At 44.0% G+C, this 19,652-nt stretch overlaps 1 protein-coding gene across 1 annotated transcript; it reads right to left on the bottom strand.

The window, feature by feature from the left end:
• Positions 1-2,092: 2,092 nt before the first annotated feature.
• Positions 2,093-8,156, bottom strand: LOC118653475. The gene is given in 4 exon segments (XM_036304164.1): positions 2,093-2,928; positions 2,931-3,292; positions 4,151-8,132; positions 8,135-8,156. Coding segments are annotated over 4 exon segments (5,202 nt in total).
• Between the last annotated feature and the right edge of the window lie 11,496 nt (positions 8,157-19,652).

The raw sequence follows: 19,652 nt of genomic DNA, 5'->3' as shown, positions 1-19,652 counted from the left end.
ATCTCAACGGTTGATCGGAGCCCGGCTTACTCAGCCTGCTCTTTGTGTCTGGGCTGTTTCCTCAGACAGCCTTAAGGGCTTTGTTCCTATCACTGACAGGGGAAACCTGGGGAGTTGAGATAAAACAGGCAACTAGGCCTGTGCAGTCTGTAATATTCTTTTATTCTTTCATTCCCCCATTTGCTTTTTGTTAAGTTCTAATCATGGAACTTCTGCTTCTTCCCCGAGGCCGTCTCCTTGACGAAGGGACTGGTAGTGCTGCCGGAGCACTAGGACCTGTACAGCACTGATTCTCTCTCTGATGAAAGTAACTAGGCGATTTAAGATGCAGGGCCCAAAGGTGAGAATTAATAACAGTATAAGAATGGGTCCCACCAGGGTGGATATGAGGGTGGTGAACCAAGGGGACCGGCTGTACCAACTCTCAAACCACCCTTGATTCGCTTCCTGATCTCGTTGCCTTGCTTCTAATCTCTCTCTAAGTTTGGACATGGAATTTTTTATTACACCAGAGTGATCTATGTAAAAACAACATTCTTCTTTTAGTGCAGCACATAATCCACCATCTTTAAGGAATAGGAGATCTAAGCCTCGCCTATTTTGTAGTACCACCTCAGATAAAGAGGTTAGTGACTCTTCTAATTTTGTGATTGATTGTTCCACAGCCTTTAGGTCTTCATCAACTGCCGCCCGCAACCCCTCGATATACTGTGGAGTCTGGATGAGCGCAGTCGTCCCTGTTCCTACTCCAGCCGCTACCCCCAGACCTAGCAGGACGGCTAAAGTGAGCGAGATCGGTTCCCTCTTTTGTCTACGGGGTCGTAGATCGAGCTCTGCCTCGAAAGACTCTGCCTCGTGATAAATAACTCTAGGTACCAGCTGCACGAGGACACAGTAGTCTTTGGTGGTGTTGAACACCGATGAGGAAACACATGGGGTCAGTCCCGTGCTACAGGCCCACCAACCTCCTGCGGGGGGGACCAGATAGTAGTTGGTAGTTGTTTGGGGGCTTCCTATGGTCCGATTGCACAGATGCTTACGGTTTGTAGGAACTGTGCCTAAGCAGGTGCCATGCCCAGAGACTTCTGTAAGGGTAAGTTTACTGTTTGACCCCCAGCTACAGGAGTCATGGGAGGTGGTATTGTTAAAGGTCCCTGAGAAGGCAATTCCCTCGTAATAGGGGGGGGCTTGATACTAGACATAACCAGCAAGACTCAGTCAGGTTAGGGTTTGGAAGCATTGAGGACGCTGAAAGCTCCCTGTATTAAATTAAGGAGCCTCTGCCCTGTGCTCGGTATTTCGGGCATAGTCGCTAGGCCAGGGACCAAGGGGGTTGTAACTGGGTTGAGCCGGGCTGTATCATTAGGTCTGTTTGTCATGGCTCGGGGATGGGGCGGCCTGACATGAGCGGTTGGTGGCCGCTGTTCGGACAGGACTAGGTTAGGCCCCACTTGGACAGCAGTCGGGGCTTCAACTTTAAGCTTGATAGAGAAGGTAAAACCCTTGTCCCATCCTGACATATAAAAACGGAATCCCCATGTTCTCCCTTTGATCCACTCCTGGGCCTGCCTCCCCTTCTCTGTATAAGAGATGTTAAGTGGATTACAGAACCCAGTTTTTTCGCAGTCTATGGTTGCTTTGCTTCTTCTTACTGTAATTAAATCCCAGGAGGAGGCGGGATGCCAGTAGGCCTCCCCAGTAGTTTCACATGTCCATTGCTTACAGTAGAAATTCTCTACCCCCCCTGCATCTCTTGGCCTCGCTCCATGACCTTCCATCTCGGGGGCAAACATAAAACTGTGTCTGCTGGAATCGGGTTCGAGCGCAAGGGTAACTGCAGCCCGGGTGGTGCCAGGAAACCTGATCGGAGGCAGATGAGAGATCACTGCCTACTGGCCGAGTTCTGTTCACCTCCTGATGGGTGATACTAGGGATATCCCAGTTGTCTAAGCCAGCTACCAAGGCGCAAATGTCTGGGGTTAGGGACGGCCACCAAGCCCAAAGGGGGCTCTCCTTGGAGGTGCTCCATATTACGTCCCCAGTCTGGGAGAGGACCTGCCAGGTGAGTCGGTGAGGGGCATGGGGGTTAAGGCTACTCATCGGTGGGAGGTGCATCAATAGGAGCAGGAACACCGTGGATGCGGAGCTTGAGGGGGTTGTCCATCTTTTCCACTTTCCACGCGGGGTCTGGTTGTGGCGCGGGCTTGACATGTGAGGCGTGGATCCAGGCGGCGACGCCATCGACCTTTACTGCAGTTGGAGTCGTGAGCAGCACTATGTATGGTCCTTTCCACCTCGGTTCCAAGCTGGCCGAACGATGGCGCCGAATGTACACCGAGTCTCCGACCTGGAACTGATGAGGCACTTGTAGGTCTCCCGGCTTGTAGGCCTCGGCCAGCCGATTCCACACTTCTCTCTGCACAGTCTCAAGGGCTTTTAATCTGGTGTACAGAGATTGAGAGGGGTGAGACTCTGGGGAGGGAAGGAGCTGCATGGCAATGAGTGGGGGGTGTGTTCCGTAAAGGATTTCGAAAGGTGTTAATTTGAGGGGGCCGGGAGTATTGCGGACCCGGAATAAGGCAAAGGGAAGGAGGACTGTCCAGTCTGTTATGCCAGTCTCTACGGATAATTTAGTCATAGCCTCTTTTAAAGTTCTATTCATCCTCTCTACTTGCCCTGAGCTTTGGGGCCTGTAGGCACAGTGTAATTTCCAATTGAGCCCCAGGATTTTGGCCAGTCCCTGACTTACCTGGGCAACAAACGCAGGGCCGTTGTCCGACCCAATTACCTTAGGCACCCCGAACCTTGGAAAGATGTCTTCTAGTATTTTCTTGGCCACCGTCTGAGCAGTCTCCTTCTTGGTGGGGAATGCTTCGACCCAGCCTGAAAATTTATCTACGAATACCAATAAGTATCTGTATCCATACCTGCTGGTTTCACCTCAGTAAAGTCCACCTCCCAGTAACTCCCAGGGCGGTCTCCTAGGAGCCGTTTGCCTTGGGATAGCTTGCTGGGCTGGGCGTTCACCATCTGCCAGGGCCTGCATTCCTTTACAGTCGTATCGGCGAGCTCTCCTAGTTTCATGATATAATAAGGTGAAGACTGGGCAATAGTTCTTAAATGCTTTGGGCCCAGATGAGTTAATTTATGAAGGTGTCTAAGGAAAATGACAGCCTGTTTTTCAGGGAGGATTCTTTTTCCTTCTGAGGTTTCCCGGATCCCCTCCGGGGTCTCCAGGTGGAATCCTAATCTATCCATCCTTTCAAGGTCCGGTTCTGAATATTCAAAGTTTCTAATTGAGGGGTATATCCCGTCCTCAGGGTGAGGCTGCCGGGGTCCAACCCCAGCAGGTCCAGGGGTCCCCGAAGGTGTGGACGGAGTCGGCGAAGAAGGAACGACACGGAGGCAGCGTTCAGTTGATCAGCAGCCTAGCCAGGATCTCTAGCCAGTTTCTGGTCAGGATCTCCAGCGAAGTTCTGGTTAGGATCTCCAGCCAGGTTCTGTGTCCATGTTCTCTTGCTAGGTTCTCCAGCCAGATTCTCCAGGTTCTCCAGCCAGGTTCTGTAGCCATGTTCCCTCGCTAGGTTCTCCAGCCAGGTTCTGTCCAGATTCTCCAGCCAGGTTCAGTCACCAGGTTCTAGTCAGGTTCTCTTGCCAATTTCTGTAGTCAGGTTCAGTCCAGGATCTTTTGCCATGTTCTCTCCAGCGAAGTTCTTCTGTCTCTAACTTCTGTGTAGGTTCTGTCTTCTCTTGGTTCTGTCTTCTGAGTTCTGTGTGTAGGTTCTGTCTTCTTAGTTCTGTGTTCTAAGTTCTGTGTCTTGCTGTCTTGTTACATCTGTATTTATACCAGTTGATTCAATCCTATCAATCTCTATTACAAAGGTTAGGGTGTTTCTTATCTCCATTCCAGGGAGTAAAGATTATGTGGCTTAAGCATGATTGTTCGTAGCTAAAGTGATTAATTACCCGCCTGGCACTTAGTTGAGGGGTTTTATTCCCTCCCTAACTTCAGGAGAAAATCCCTACCTGGGGAAACAACCTTTCTCAGAGAGGCTACCTTGGTTAAAACACATAGTGCCAAGAAGGTGAGCAAACATATTAAGAACAGTATGCCATATATGCCAGGTCCCTTGAAACAGCAAGCATGGACCGGCTCCCGGCATGAGGCCTTGGTTTTTCCCCGGTCAAGGATAGGATGTTAAGTCCCTGAGCCGCCTGCTTGGCTTCTCTATCAGCCCTTTGGTTCCCTCTGGCAATTCTGGACTCTCCTTTTTGATGTCCAGGACAATGAATAATTGCCACTTTCTTAGGGAGGTGAATGGCCTCTAGCAGGCTTAAAATTTCCTCTTTATTTTTGATTTCTTTCCCGGCCGAGGTTAGTAGCCCCCGCTGCCGGTAGATAGCACCATGGACATGGGCAGTGGCAAAGGCATACCTGCTATCAGTATAGATATTAATCTTCTTCCCTTCAGCCAACCGTAGGGCCTGAGTCAAAGCTATTAACTCGGCCTTCTGAGCCGAGGTCCCCTCAGGCAGGCTGCTTGCCCAGATAGTTTGCTCATCGTTCACCGCCGCCGCCCCGGCCACCCTTTTACCTTCTATTATGTAGCTGCTTCCATCAGTGAATCAGGTCAGCTGAGCATCTGGCAGGGGTTGGTCTTGGAGGTCTTCTAGGGTCCCTGTTTCTTCTGCCAGTATCTCTTGGCAAGTGTGCAGTACACTTTCCTGGGTGGACGTGTCGGGTAATAGGGTAGCCGGGTTGAGGACGGCTGGCGGCCCGAACAGAATCCTGTCTCCATTTAGGAGGAGACTCTGGTAGTGAGTCATGCGGGCGTTGGACAGCCACGGGTCAGGGGGCTGCCTGATGATGCTCTCCAGGGAGTGGGGGGCAATGACTGTTAGCTTCTGCCCCATCGTTAATTTGTCAGCATCCTTTACCAACACTGCTACTGCCGCCACGGACCTCAGACAGGCAGGCCAGCCACTAGAGACAGGATCCAGCTTCTTAGAGAGGTAGGCTACTGGCCTCTTCCATGGTCCTAGAGGCTGGGTTAGCACCCCTCGGGCTATTCCCTTTCTCTCGTCCACATATAGGACGAAGGGCTTGGCTACGTCCGGTAACGCCAGGGCCGGGGCTGATAGTAATGCCTTCTTGATGTCATCAAAGGCCTGCTGTTGGCCATCACCCCACTCAAACGGGGCACCCTCTCTAGTTAGAGGATAGAGGGGAGCGACCAGGGTAGCAAATCCGGGGATCCACAAGCGGCAGAACCCCGCAGTCCCTAAAAATTCTCGTACCTGGCGGGGTGAGCGAGGAGCGGGTATCTGGGTCACGGTCTGTTTTCTGGCCTCTGTTAGCCACCTCTGCCCCCCTTTTAGGGCGTACCCCAGGTACATTACCTCTCTTTGGCAGATCTGGGCATTCTTGGAGGAGGCTCGATATCCTAAGCGGGCGAGTTCTTCTAATAATAGTCCCGTGCCCCGTCGGCACTCCTCCTCCGTGGCCCCGGCCAGTAGTAAGTCATCTACATACTGCAGAAGTGTTACCTGAGGATGGCTGGCGCGGAAGTGAGCTAAGTCCTGATGGAGCGCCTCATCAAAGAGGGTCGGGGAATTCTTGAAGCCCTGAGGTAGTCGGGTCCAAGTCAGTTGTCCTGTAGTCCCAGAGTCAGGGTCCCTCCACTCGAATGCAAAAATGTTCTGGCTGGAGGGATGCAGTCGCAGGCAGAAGAAAGCGTCCTTTAAATCCAAGACAGTATACCACACATGGTCCAGGGGGAGAGAACTCAGCAAGCTGTAAGGGTTAGGTACTGTGGGGTGGATATCCTGTACCCGCTTGTTTACTTCCCTTAAGTCCTGTACCGGGCAGTAGTCTCCTGTGCAGGGCTTCTTAACAGGTAACAGGGGGGTGTTCCACGCCGACTGACATTTCACTAAGATGCCTTGCTGAAGGAGGCGCTGGATATGGGGCTTAATTCCTTCCCGGGCCTCCTTCGTCATAGGATATTGGCGTACAGCCACAGGGGTAGAAGTGGCCTTAAGCTCTATGACTACAGGCGGCCTTCCTGTAGCTAGTCCTGTTCCGGCCGTCTCGGCCCATGCTCCTGGATACTTGTTCAACCAGTCATTTATGCGACTTATCTCTGCTTCCTGTTCCTCAAAAAGTCTATGTTCATCATCTAGGCGTATGGTCAGAGCGGTAGCCATTTTCTTGCCCTGAGTCACCTCCGGGCCATCAGGGGTGAAGGTAATTTGGGCTCCCATTTTGGTTAGGAGATCTCTCCCAAGTAGGGGTGCAGGACACTCGGGGATGACCAGAAACGAGTGGGTTACCCGTCCCGTTCCTAAGTCTACTGTTCTTCGGGTAGTCCATGAGTATTTCTGGTGCCCCGTGGCTCCTATGACCCACGATTTCTTGTGGGAAACAGGTCCAGCCGGTTTGAGTAGAACTGAGTGCTGAGCCCCAGTGTCTACTAAGAACTCAACTGGCTTCCCCTCCACCTCTAATGTTACCCTATGCTCGGGGAGGGGTTCCGAGCCCTGTCCCTGCTAGTCCTCTTCTTCCAGGGCTAGCACTTTCTTGGAGGATCCGTTCTTCTTCTTTAGTTTAGGGCACTCCCTAGCCCAGTGACCTTTTTCCTTGCAGTATGCACACTGATCTTTGTCTAATGGGGTGCGGTTGCCCAGGTTACCTGATTTTCTAGCCCTACTCTGGGTTTGTTCCTGCCCTTTCTCATTTACTACAGCGGCCAAAATCCGTGTCAGGTTTTTCTCCCGCTTACGGTCTCTCTCGTTTTCTCTCTCTTCTCTCTCCTTCTCTTTCCTTTGCTCCTTCTCTTCCTCAGTTTCCCTCTTATGATACATTTTCTCCGCCTCCTTGACTAAATCCTGTAGGGTATAATCCTGTAACCCTTCTATTCTCTGCAATTTCCTCTTGATATCTAATGCTGACTGTCCTATAAAAGCCATGGCCACGGAAGCCTTTTGCCCCTCTGAGGTAGGGTCAAACGGGGTGTAACGTCTGAAAGCTTCCATTAAGCGCTCAAGAAATACCGACGGGGGTTCCATGGCCCCCTGGATAACTTCTCTTACCTTAGCCAAATTGGTGGGACGTCTCGCTGCCCCTCTGAGGCTGGCCACTAGAGTCTGGTGATAGACGGTCAGTCGCTCCCTACCTTCTGCCGTGTTGAAATCCCAATCAGGCCGAGAGAGAGGAAAGGCAGCCTCGATGATGTTGGGGAGCTGAGTGGGCCGTCCATCTGCTCCCGGTACATTCTTCCTCGCCTCTAATAGGATCCTCTCCCTCTCTTCTGTAGTGAAAAGGGTCTGCAGCAGCTGCTGGCAATCATCCCATGTGGGCTGATGAGAGAACATTAAAGACTCCACCAGCCCAGTTAAGCGCTGAGAAAGCGTCCTTTCTGAAAAGGGAGGGTGATTAGTTTTCCAGTTGTACAAGTCAGCGGAGGAAAAAGGCCAATACTGGAGGGGCTGAAGAGGAGCCGGTCCTCCTTCCGTCGCCGCCGGCGGGGGCCCATAAGCTCTTAAGGGAAGGGCGACGGTGGTGTCGGGGGACTGCCAGCGGTCTCGGCTCCTAGTGCCGTGCGCCGGTCCTAGCAGAGGCTCAGTTGAGGGAGCGGAAGGGGCAACCGCAGGGGCCGGCGACACCTCTGGACCCTCTCGACCCTCGACCGGAACTAAGGCGGGAGGATATGGGGGTGGTGGGTCGAGGAGGAGGAGGTCAGCCTGGGTTTCTGGATAAATCTTCTTGGGGGGGTCCGGGGGGCTGGTATTTCCCCCAGGACTGGGAGATCGGATAGCTAGAACTCGAACGTCCGGCCGGGGCTTGGGTTTTGCAACCCAAGGTCAAATCCAGGGGGGTGGATTCTGCACCAGGTCCTGCCAGACCACGATGTAGGGCTGCTGATCCGGATGGGCTCCAGGTCCTTTCTGGAAAACAATCTCCTTAACAGCAAAAATAACAGATAGGTCAAAGGTTCCTTCTTTTGGCCACCCTGAATTAAAAGTGGGCCACTCTGAGGAGCAGAAGGTCAGCCATGGTCCCTTCCTGATCTCAACTGATAGGTCGCGACCTCTTCCCTTTACTTCAGTCCAATGATCTAAGGTCAGACTAAAGGAGTCGTCACAGTCTGTCCCATTGTCAGTTCGTACGTCGCTAACAACACAAATGACAAAAATGTTAGAGACACGACGACCCACCTAACCCACCTTTTCCGCCACAAACTCGTAACGGAGTCAGATGGGCGCGGTCTGGATAATTTCTGATCCAACAGCTGAACTCGGTCAGCTCCCTTACAAAAGAAGACTACCAGGCATCCCTGGCTCTCCTCCACCCTTGGGGCGTCCCCCAGGGCTGCAACCTGTGGTCCTCTAGGCACGTCTACCGACCACTGTTCAGCCACTCTCACGAGTTGCCGAACGGCTGCCAAACCGAAAGCGCACACTCAAATTCAGACCGCTTGACAACCACAAGACAAAGACGAACAACTCGGGGTACCCCTTCTTACCTCCAAGATCGGCTCCATGGATGAGGGGTGGTCGTCTTATCCCGGACGAGCCCCCAAATGTGAGACCCCCGAAGAGAGACCCTCACTCTGTCCCACAGATCGACGGCGACCCCAATCAACCGCAGGAGACGTCTCTTGATGCAAACAGCAAGAGGCTTTATTCCAGCGTGCTGGGGCTCAACTCGTAACTCACGCAGGAGCAGAGGAGTTGGGCCCCGAGCAGAAATTCTTACAAGTATATATAGGCAAAAATTCACACATCAGGGAGGGGTTACATGCAGGAGGGTAAGAGGGGAACAAAGAAATTCCAAAGGGGTCTGGTTTGTGTCTTGACAGGGCTTGAGATTTAGCCATCATCCCTGCCTGGTGTTTTCACATCCTGTTTATCTCAACGGTTGATCGGAGCCTGGCTTATTCAGTCTGCTCTTTGTGTCTGGGCTGTTTTCTGGAACAGCCTTAAGGGCGTTGTTCCCTTTGTTCCTATCTCTGGCAGGGGAAACCTGGGGAGTTGAGATAAAACAGGCAACTAGGCCTGTGCAGTCTGTAATATTCTTTTATTATTTCAAGAGCATCTTGCCTGGTGGGGGTTAAAGGGTTTTATACCCACCCCATCCCCCATAGGTTTCAAGATAGACTAGATTTCAAAGTTCCCCTTTTACCTTGTTGCAGCTTTCTGGAGGACTTATGAGAATATCTGGCAATTTTATCTTGGCAAGTCCCAAGACTGCTGACTTCTTTGTTCAGTGGGTGATATAAATTCCCCTTTCTCTTACTCCTGCCCTAGCAGCTATAACTCCTGCTTAACATCCCCCCCCCCCATGATACCTGGTATCACAATATCTTGTATTGTGATACATCCAAATGCTTTTTGGATGTTGTTATTTACCCCCCAGACTTCATCTGTCCTTAGGTTTAACTTGCACAATTTGGATTGCTTGGGTCTTTGTTCTCTTTGCCCAGGCCAGGGTGATTTAAACTATGTATTTTCTGGCTAGGGAGGAGAGTTATACACCATTGGCTCTCAAGTGTCCTTAGCTGGGGAAGATATGGTCTTGCAATTCACAAGCTAGCTGCAAGCTTCCCAAACTGTTTGGGAAGCTTGCAGCTAGCCTTGGCCTTATTTTATTTTCTTGTCTCAGTTTCCCCATTTCACTTGCCCAGGAATTTTCCTCACTTTTTACTATCCTGCCACACTCACATTATTTCTATTAGTTTCACTGTGGTTTGAGTATACTGTAAATCATTTTTGACCTTTGATATTAGTTGAAACCTGCTTTATAACTGAGTTTATGGTCTATTTGGTAAAGCATTCATGTACATTTGAAAGTAATATTAATTAGCAAATATTTGATTCAGTATTCTGTTTATATTAATTAGCTGTGGGTAACATATTCAGAGTATTATGGATGCTCAAGGCCAATTGGAGTACAGAGGCCCAGTTTAGAGTACGCCAGATGTTCAAGGTGACTCTGAGTGTGGGAATCTTAATCAGGGTGTCCAAGGACTATACACAGGTGCAAGAGCAAGGCCATAGTAATCTGTATGTACACTGTGCAAATGTGCCCTTCTATAACCCAAAAGCCTGAGGTCACTATTTGTAAAGAAGCCTCTTGTCCAAGTATTATAAAGTTGTTATTGACCAGCCAGAGGCAGCTGTTCCTATGTAAGGCTGGAATGCTTAGTGTGAGGCTATTGCACTATGGGTAAAATGTATTACTGACCAGCAGGCTGCTGCTGTGGGTACAGAGGTGGCTAACTGCTGTGTGGGAAAGATGTATTGTCACCTAGTTGGTATGCGGCTAGTGTATGGGACTTTGCTTTGAAGAACTGTTTTGTCTAATGGTTCCTTCTTAGCAATGGCTACATGGCCACTGGCTTCTATAATAAAGACTTGTTCATATACTCACAACTTATCATGGCTTTTCCATTGGAGTTCCAACATTAGCACAAATTAGTTACATTATTGTTGAAATGTTTGATATACTTACTAACATTGGATGTACTTTTTCTATGATTTACTGAGAAAAATGTGTTAAAATGTATAAATGTATTATGGAATTATTTATTTTGTTTTAATATTTAACTTATATCTCATATATTTTGAAGGTTTTTTGCTAAGTATATTTACATTTAATATTATCTCTTCCACTCAAAATGCTTCTTTTATTGTTATATAATTATTAATGTTTTTATGTTAATATTATTACAACAGTACTATTTTGGTTTAGCAATAGTATAATGTAACTTTGTCAGTTTTCTTTTAATCATCATCATTTAATTGGAGTATTTAGTCTTTTATATTTCTTGAAATTAGTGGTATGGTCATGCTTACTTCTTTTCTTTGTTTTTCTTTCTAAGTTTCTCATCTCTTTCATTTAATTTATCTAGTTTTCTCTATGAGCTACTTTTTAAAAAATTATATTATTATGCTTTTAATGATCATTTTAGAAACTACAGTAGATATACAAATGACTATTTTAGTTTGTTCATATATAATAAAGTCTTTTTCTTTTTCACTGTTTGCCACAATAGCTATGTGGTGAGAAAATTTCATTGCAATACTCTTCAGAAATGAATTTTGTACATCACTTCAAATGTGTTTCTTGTTTGCCTAAGAGTTATTAAAACTAATGCTTACGCTGTTGTTGAAATTTTTAAAACATATTTGTATTGACTTCAGAGAGGAAAGGAGAGGGAGAGAGAGATAGAAACAACAACACTGATAGAGAGCCATGGATTGGCTGCCTCCCTCACGTCCCACAGTGGAAATTCAGCCCATAATGTTGGCATGCGCCCTGACTTGGAATCATACCATGACCTCTGGGTTCATAGGTCGATGCTCAACCCCTGTGCCACACCAGCTGGGCTTAGATATATTTTCATTGATGTTATCAATGTTAGTGGTATTTTGATATTTTAGTATTAGAATATAGGTTAAATATATGTTATAAAACTATATTTTTATTGTTTAAAGAATTACAAATAGTAGTACATATGTCTCCTTTATCCCCATTGACTTCCCCCCAGCTTCCTTCATATACCGGCACATGCCCTCACTCCCCTAGTATCTGTGATCATTGGTTATGCTTATATGCATGCATACAAGTCCTTACCCCACTCCCCAACCCTCCCCTGTCTTCCTGCTAAAGTTTGACAGTCTATTTGATGCTTCTTTGTTTCTGTATCTATTTTTGTTCATCAGTTTATGATGTTCTTTATATTCCACAAATGAGTGAGTCATGGTTATTTATCTTTCTCTGACTGGCTTATTTTGCTTAGCATATGCTCTATAGTTCCATCCATGTTGTTGCAAATGATAAGAATTCTCTCCTTTTTACAACAGCGTAGTATTCCATTGTGTAGCGGTACCACAGTTTTCCAATCCAATCATTTGCTGATGGGCACTTAGGCTGTTTCTAAATCTTAGCTATTGTAAATTGTGCTGCTATGAACACAGGAGTGCATATATCCTTTCTGATTGATGTTTCTGATTTCTTGAGATATATTCTTAGAAGTGGGATTACTAGGTCAAAGGGAAGTTCCATTTTTAATTTTTTGAGGATACACCACATTGTTTTACACAGTGGCTGCACCAGTCTGCATTCCCACCAGCAGTGCAAGAGGGTTTCTTTCTCTCCGCAACCCCCCAGAACTTCTTCCTTTTTTTTTTTTAAAAAAAAATATATTTTATTGATTTTTTACAGAGAGGAAGGGAGAGAGATAGAGAGTTAGAAACATCGATGAGAGAGAAACATCGATCAGCTGCCTCCTGCACATCCCCCACTGGGGATGTGCCCATAACCCAGGTACATGCCCTTGACCGGAATCGAACCTGGGACCCTTCAGTCCACAGGCTGACGCTCTATCCACTGAGCCCAACTGGTTTCAGCCCCCCAGAACTTCTTGATTGTTTATTTGTTGATGATAATCATTCTGACAGGTGTGAGATGGTACCTCATTGTTGCTTTGATTTGTATCTCTTGGATGATTACTGACTTTGAGCATATTTTCATATGTCTCTGGGCCTTCTGTATGTCCTCTTTAGAAAAGTGTCTATTTAGGTCTGTTGCCCATTTTTTGATTGGATTGTTTACCTTCTTTTTGTTAAGTTGTATGAGTTCCCTATCAATTTTGGAGATTAAACCCGTATCGGAGATAACATTGGCAAATATATTCTCCCATTCAGTGGGCTTTCTTCTTGTTTTGTTGGTTTCTTTTACTGTGCAAAAAGGTTTTTCTTTTCATGTAGTCCCATTTGTTTACTTTCTCCTTAGTTTTCATTGCCCTAGGAGCTCTATCGGTAAAGATTTTGCTAGGACAAATGTCTGCTATTTTGCTGCCTATGCCATTGGTATTTTAATGGGCATTGAATTGAATTTATAGATTGTTTTGGGTATGATGGACATTTTAATGATACTGATTCTATCAATTCATGAACATTGTATATTCTTCCATTTGTTTATGTCTTCCTTTATCTCTTTTATCAACGTCTGTTAATTTTTTGTGTACAGGTCCTTTGTCTCCTTGGTTAAATTTATTCCTAGATATCTTAATTTATTTTGTTGCAACGGTGAATAAGATTTAATTTTTAGTTTCTTTATGTTCCTTCATTATTGGTGTATAAAAAAGCCATACATTTTAGGGTGCTAATTTTGCATCCTGCTACATTGCCGAATTCATTTATTAAGTCTAGTAGATTTTTGATGGAGTCTTTAGGGTATTCTATGTACAATCTCTTGTTATCTATGAATAATGAACATTTTATTTCTTCTTTTCCAATTTGAATGCCATTTATTTCTTCTTCTTTTTTGATTGCCATGGCTAGTCCTTCTAGTACTATGTCAAACAGGAATGGTGAGAGTGGGCATCCCTGTCTTGTTTCTGTTCTTAGGGGAAATGGTTTTAATTTTTGCCCATGAGTATGATGTTGCCTGTAGGTTTGTCATATATGGCTTTTATTATGCTGAGGTATGATCCTTCTATTCCCACCGTGCTGAGATTTTTTATCAAGAAAAGGTGTTGGATTTTGTCAAATGCTTTTTCTGTATCGATTGATATGATTATATGGTTTTTATCTCTAAATTTGTTTATGTGGTGTATCACGTTTGTTGATTTTTTGGATATTGTTCCATCGTTGCATCCCTGGAATAAATCCCACTTGGTCATGTGTGGGAAACTGTTTATTGCCTTCACTATCTGATAAGCATAGACAGAGAACTCCCCGAAACCCCCCCGAAGGCTGGGTGCCTTTGAAGCCCTAGCAAAGCTCGGAGCTAGGCGCCACCACTGTTTGTCCAGACAGTGGTAGCTGAAACTACTCCCCCATTTATTATTATGTAAATCCTTGCTGATGGGCTAGTCTGCTTGTTACTAGGGGGTCACCTGCCTAAGGGCTATGCTATGGGTGCATCCCAGATCAATAAAAGCTTGGTGAGGCCTGAGCACGGAGGAAGTCCTTCGGGACTTTTCCGCCTGGTCCCCCAATATTGCAAAATTATCTCGTGTCTTTTTCTCTCATTTGTTGTGCGGCTCCTCTTTCAGATACCGAACCCTACTCCACCCAGAACATGGAAGGAGTCTTACTCGACATCTGGCGCCTGACGGGTAATCTGGAAGTGCAGGTCTCACTGGAGCGAGAAAAGGAAGTTTTCACCTAAAATGTGTGGAAAACTCACTGAAAAAAGGTGAGGGGAACTCTACAGCATGCAATGCCCAGGATCAACTACAGAAGCCCGGGTCTGTAAGTACACTGGGACCGTTTTCTTAACGGGGCAGGATTGGGCTTTAAAAAAGTAGATTCGGCTTTAAAAAGGTATATTTGGCTTTTAAAAACTAAGAAACTTTATTATAGACTTTTGATTTGCATGTTTCAAGTGTTAAAATTTTAGAAGGTAATCTTTTACAGTTTTTGCATGTTATTATAGAACATAACCTTTGCTTTTCTTGAAAAAGGTACTCTTTTATATCAGGCTGAAAAAATAGTGCCATGGTCATCTTAATGTGTTTTCTTATCTTAATTTGTATTTGGAATCTATCTGTAATAAGAAATGGAACCCCGCTGCCGAACCGCTCTCTGGTTTGGAGAGATTCAAAGGTGGCAGGAGAGCGCAGAGCAATAAGTTCTCCCGCAAAGAGATTACTTAATGTTCTGTTTAAGAATTACCTGAGAACATGTCAGGAAGTGCAAAGTCTAGCCAAGGTCACCTTGGGTGCTAGCTATTACTTTGGAAAGCAAAAAAAGGAAACAAACTTTAAAATCTGTTTTTCTATTAAACATGACTTTGGGAACAAATACGCCATCTGAGTCATTTGCTGAAACTTCCCCCAAAAGCAGGATGTGGTGGAAAGGAAAAGGGAACACATGGCGATCCAATATGGACGCCTCCTGTAATTTACAGTCTCCTTCTTGTAATTGAAAAGTTTTACAAAAATTTAAAATGCGTCTGGGATTTCTGTTCACGTGTAAAGAGAAAACTTGGCTTGGAACTAATGCGCGCTCGTTCTGATTTTGGACATTTAGATAGAGTTTTGAGCTGGAATTTCTTTACAAATGTGCAGAATAAAACCCAAGACTGATTATTTCCAAAAGAAAATGGCGAATTTGACCCAGGGTAGAAATTCTAGCTACAAGATTGGTATTTTTCCATAATAATGTTAATGAAGCCTATTCCAAAGCTAACTTTAACACCTCTAGAAGGAAAATCAGTAAAATTGTCTCTGTTACAAAAATTTGCTAAAGTAATTGCCTTAAAATAATTGAATTTGAATCTCATAGTTAATTGAAAAGGCTGGCCAAAACATTTCTAATGAGAAAAGGGGCTAGTTGCTTCCCTCCTGTAGCAAATTCTTAAAGAATGTGGTCAATTTACATCTGATTGGTCCAGGGTAGGCCAAACCTGTTCTTCCAGGGAAAACAGCCCCCCCTCTTCCTCCCCCAGCCCAATTTTGAAACTTCCCACAGGCAAGTAAGGGGCAGGAAACAATGTAGCTACAACCTTGTTTCTTGACCTTCCCCAGAGGAAAAAATTATGGTCGTTTTAAAATCAAAGGCTGGGCCAGGCCTGCCTTGCCAGCCTCAAATGTGGTTTTCCAAAGCTGCTGGGAAATTTAAGACCTTGGGAGTTTATACCTAGGTATCTTGAAATGACATAATACTGAATTAAATGAGATCTCAGTATGCCTCGTACAAAATCTAGAGGACAGTATTAAATCTGTTGGTTGATTATGTCTTGCATTTTTGAAGTTTATTCTTAAAAATGTTACTGATTGAGAAATACTAAATACTTGACTTGCCAGCTAAAAGTTTAAATTCGGATTGAATTGGGAAAAACTGTATAATTATGATAGCTAAATGCCTTAAAAGTAAAAAATATTTTTTTTATTTTTGAGAAAATAATTTTTGTTTTCTCTGAAATAATTAGAATTCAAAATATGTTGCTTATTGATCTGATTAAAAAAGAGGATTAATTTTATGATCTCAACTGAATATTTTTAATACAAAAACCAGTTTAAACTTAATTGATATTCTTTAAGATAATTATAAAGGGTATAAACAGCTAATGAGATTTCTGTTTGTCTACAATATAATGTTGGCCATCTATCTTTTAGGGATTTTGGTTTCCTCTTCCCTTGTTTATTGTGAGAATAAGGAAATCATGTTTTCTGTCAGAGAACAGTTTAGACAGCCATAATGTTGAGCTGCCTGACTTGGCAGCCGCCATGATGGCCGCATGGCTTACCGAGCCTCTGGGGGCCGCCATCTTGGAACAACAAAGGCCCCGCCCTCTGACTTAGCCAATCACAAAAGGAGTGTCTGCTTACTGAGGCAGGATGGGATTTCAGGGGTGGAGTTTTAAGGCGGAGTTTTACTGCGGATATGCGGATGGGGCAGAAAGTGTGCTTGCCTCTCGGATTTATTTAATACTACTTGTAAGAAGATATTTTTAATGCTTAATAAATTAGCAATCATGGTCTTAATATAATTTCAGTGGTATGATAGACCAATGTTTTAAGCAGTTGGCTTTATAAGGGCCGACAATAGAGGTCATATTTCTTAAAAGGCTTGTAGATACATTTTTAAAAGATATCTTAAATTCTCAGTAGAACCACAGTTATGCATATATCATAAACAAATTAAGAGTAGTTGATTCCATGGTCAAGACTAGATCCTATTATGTTGAGAACTGTTTAAAAAGTGTTGAAAATGTTTTAATTAGACATGTATTTGGAAGTTTTTCCCGAGTGCAATATTTCAAAATATAATATGCTTGGTTGCATAAGGAATTTCTGCCAAATAAAAGAAAGAATTGATTTATTAGTAGCAATGTCTTTATTTAAACTAACAAAAGCTCCTCGCCGCTGCATTTTAAATTAGGCTGGAAGTGAAGCAGTGTTTGCATCTCGTGTATCAAAATAAAACTTTACTAAATTTACTAATCTTTGTAACCAATTGAATCCTAGTAAAGAAAATTCTTCTAAAAAGGTTACTGAAGGCTTCCCATGATCCCTCTGTATATGCAAATAAGCCAAAGAGTATAGTCTTTAAAAATATAATTGCTAATATTTACAGATTGTTGTTAAAATACTAAATCTGACAATAATTAGTCACCATAAATGAAAAATCACTTGAAATATATAGCTTTGCGACAGTATTTGTTAAAATCTCAAAAGGCAACCATGTTCCTTACATTTGTTGCTTGTGTGAGAAAGAAAACTGTTGGGAAGGAAATAAAAAGAGGTTTCCTTCAGATGTCTAACCAAAATTAAAAATCAATATATTGGGCCACATAAGCTAAATTAAATAATTTGTGTTTTGCCTCCTTAAACAAAGTTTATGTAAATTTACTTAAAGACTAATAACAGAAATTTAATTACTGTCATTTACTGTCCATAACTTAGGACAAGTAAAGTTAAAAGAATAAATGTTATTTCAAACTGACTTAAATTGGCAAATTGGGCTAAGTGGATATTCAGGGGAACTTAGTTGTCACCTATTAAAATATAAACTACTATAATTTTTAAATAAGACCTCCATCATTATACCAAAAAATACTAGGCAGGAACCAATTCCTGGAGCTTTAACTGTTTTTACTGATTGGGTCATCTAATGGAAAAGTTGCCTATCATACTATAAATTCTGACCGAGTCATACTGACCAGTCATACTTCTGTACAAAGAGTTGAATTAAAAGCTATTAAGACTGCGTTGCAAGATTTCCAACAGCCTGTTAACATAATTTCTGATTCCTCTTATGCTTCGGGCCTAGTAAGTAGAATTGAAACTGCCCGGTTGAAATGGTTTAGTGACCAAAGTTTATTCTTACTATTTAAGCAAGTTCAACAGATTGTGCAGCAGAGAAAATACCCTTTTTATATCACCCTCATCAGGGCTCACAGCATATTACCTAGCCCATTAACTAAGGGAAAGGCACATGCTGATCAATTGGTTGCTTTATTAAAAGAGGCTTCAGAGTCTCATCAGCTTTTAAAAATCCCAACTTGAAAAACAAAAAAAGGGGATGATGGAGAAATCACCTACAGGTAGGCTGCACCTAGCTTTAATCACTCTAAATCTTTTCACTTGTGATGCTAATGGAAAGACACCTATGGAGCTACATTGGTGTCAGAATAAAAGGAACAGCCCAGAGACCACCTGGGCCACGGTAAAGTGAAGTATGGTAACAATCCTTTCAGGTAAAAACTATAGTTTCATACTGGTCTTAGAAGGCACATTTTTCCTTTCCCTGGGAAGGACAGCATAGCTATCCCAAAGTCAGAGGGCTCCAGATAACTTGTCAACTCAGTGCTCTGGAGACCCAGAACTGTAATTTAGATAGCATACTGTCTCTGCTTCTGTAAATTTCTTCTTCTTTTTTTAAACTAGGTACCTCATTCCAAACCTTGAGTTTAAAATTTAAGTTGTCATGACCTAGAACAAAGAATATTCTTACATGGTATTATTCTACAAGTTTCATTAATAATTTTTGATGCTTTACAACAGTATATTGTGCATTTATCCCAAACAAATTTACAACTGAATTTGAATGTATTACATGAAGGGATTTATTCCTTTCCACTGTGTGGAGGGCCTCCTGGGGAAGGCACTTAAGCATTCTGTATTGACCTCTCTCAATTTTTTTTTTGCCAAAAGGATTCCAGTTGCCTACAGCTGTTATCTGAGCTCTCTGTTCAAGCTGAGATCATGAAAAGGTGGTACCATGGATCTATCTCTTGCCCAATGGCGTAAGCTGGGCCCTCTCTGGAGAAGAAACCTGGGTTCCCTATGATCAATGCCGGGACCCTGCCAGCAGGCGAGGGGATCCAAAGGCAGTTGCTGGGCATGGAGGCCAAAGGGACATAGGTTAACAAGGAGACAGAACTGAACCTCACATCACCCTACTTGGCCCAGAGATGGTTGGTAGTCAAAGACGGGTAAGACCCCACAGGGTGGGGCAACCCAAGACAGGCACAGCCGGGGGCCAGTAGGAGAAAACTTGGGGTGCAACAAAGGTGGGGCACAGACCCCCCCAATGGTGCAGGGGCTTGAACACTCGCCCCTTATGAGGAAGGTCCCCTGTCCCCATGGCTGCTTCTTGCTTCCCATGCCCAGCCCAGATCAGGAACCAAATAACAGAAGAGATTTGGTCCAGTTGAAATCAGAATCCAGATAAACGGAGGCTTGGCTAATAGACCCTATGTCTAAATCTAGCCTAACAACAGGAATGCTCAGAGCCTTCACAAGGATGTAAAGTGATCCTTTTCATTAATATTTACAGTGTAAATTAAGATTATTGTTAAAATATTAAATTTGACAGCAAAATAGTTTTCAAATTAAAGTCAAGTTTTCAAATTAATTAAATTTGGCTAATTTGAAATAAGTAATTGTTCAAAAAGTATTAACCAAAATTTTCATTTCTTGGTACACATGCTATGAACCTAAAGCATGTTCAGATTCATTTTTTGTGTGTGCAAAAAATTAATATTTAAAGCTATCCAGACTGCATTATAAAATTTCCAAGAAGCCATCTAATTAACTAAAAAAAAAAGGGGGGATAGTGGAAAAATATAGTGGAAAAATGCCATGTAAGAAAATAGATCTTATAACTAAATTAAAATTTTTTCGTTAGCG

The sequence above is a fragment of the Myotis myotis genome, unplaced genomic scaffold (assembly GCF_014108235.1).
Source record: "Myotis myotis isolate mMyoMyo1 unplaced genomic scaffold, mMyoMyo1.p scaffold_m19_p_4, whole genome shotgun sequence".
Lineage (NCBI taxonomy): Eukaryota > Metazoa > Chordata > Mammalia > Chiroptera > Vespertilionidae > Myotis > Myotis myotis.
Note: the sequence above shows the minus strand (reverse complement) of the source record. Positions and strands in the feature narration are given on the sequence as shown.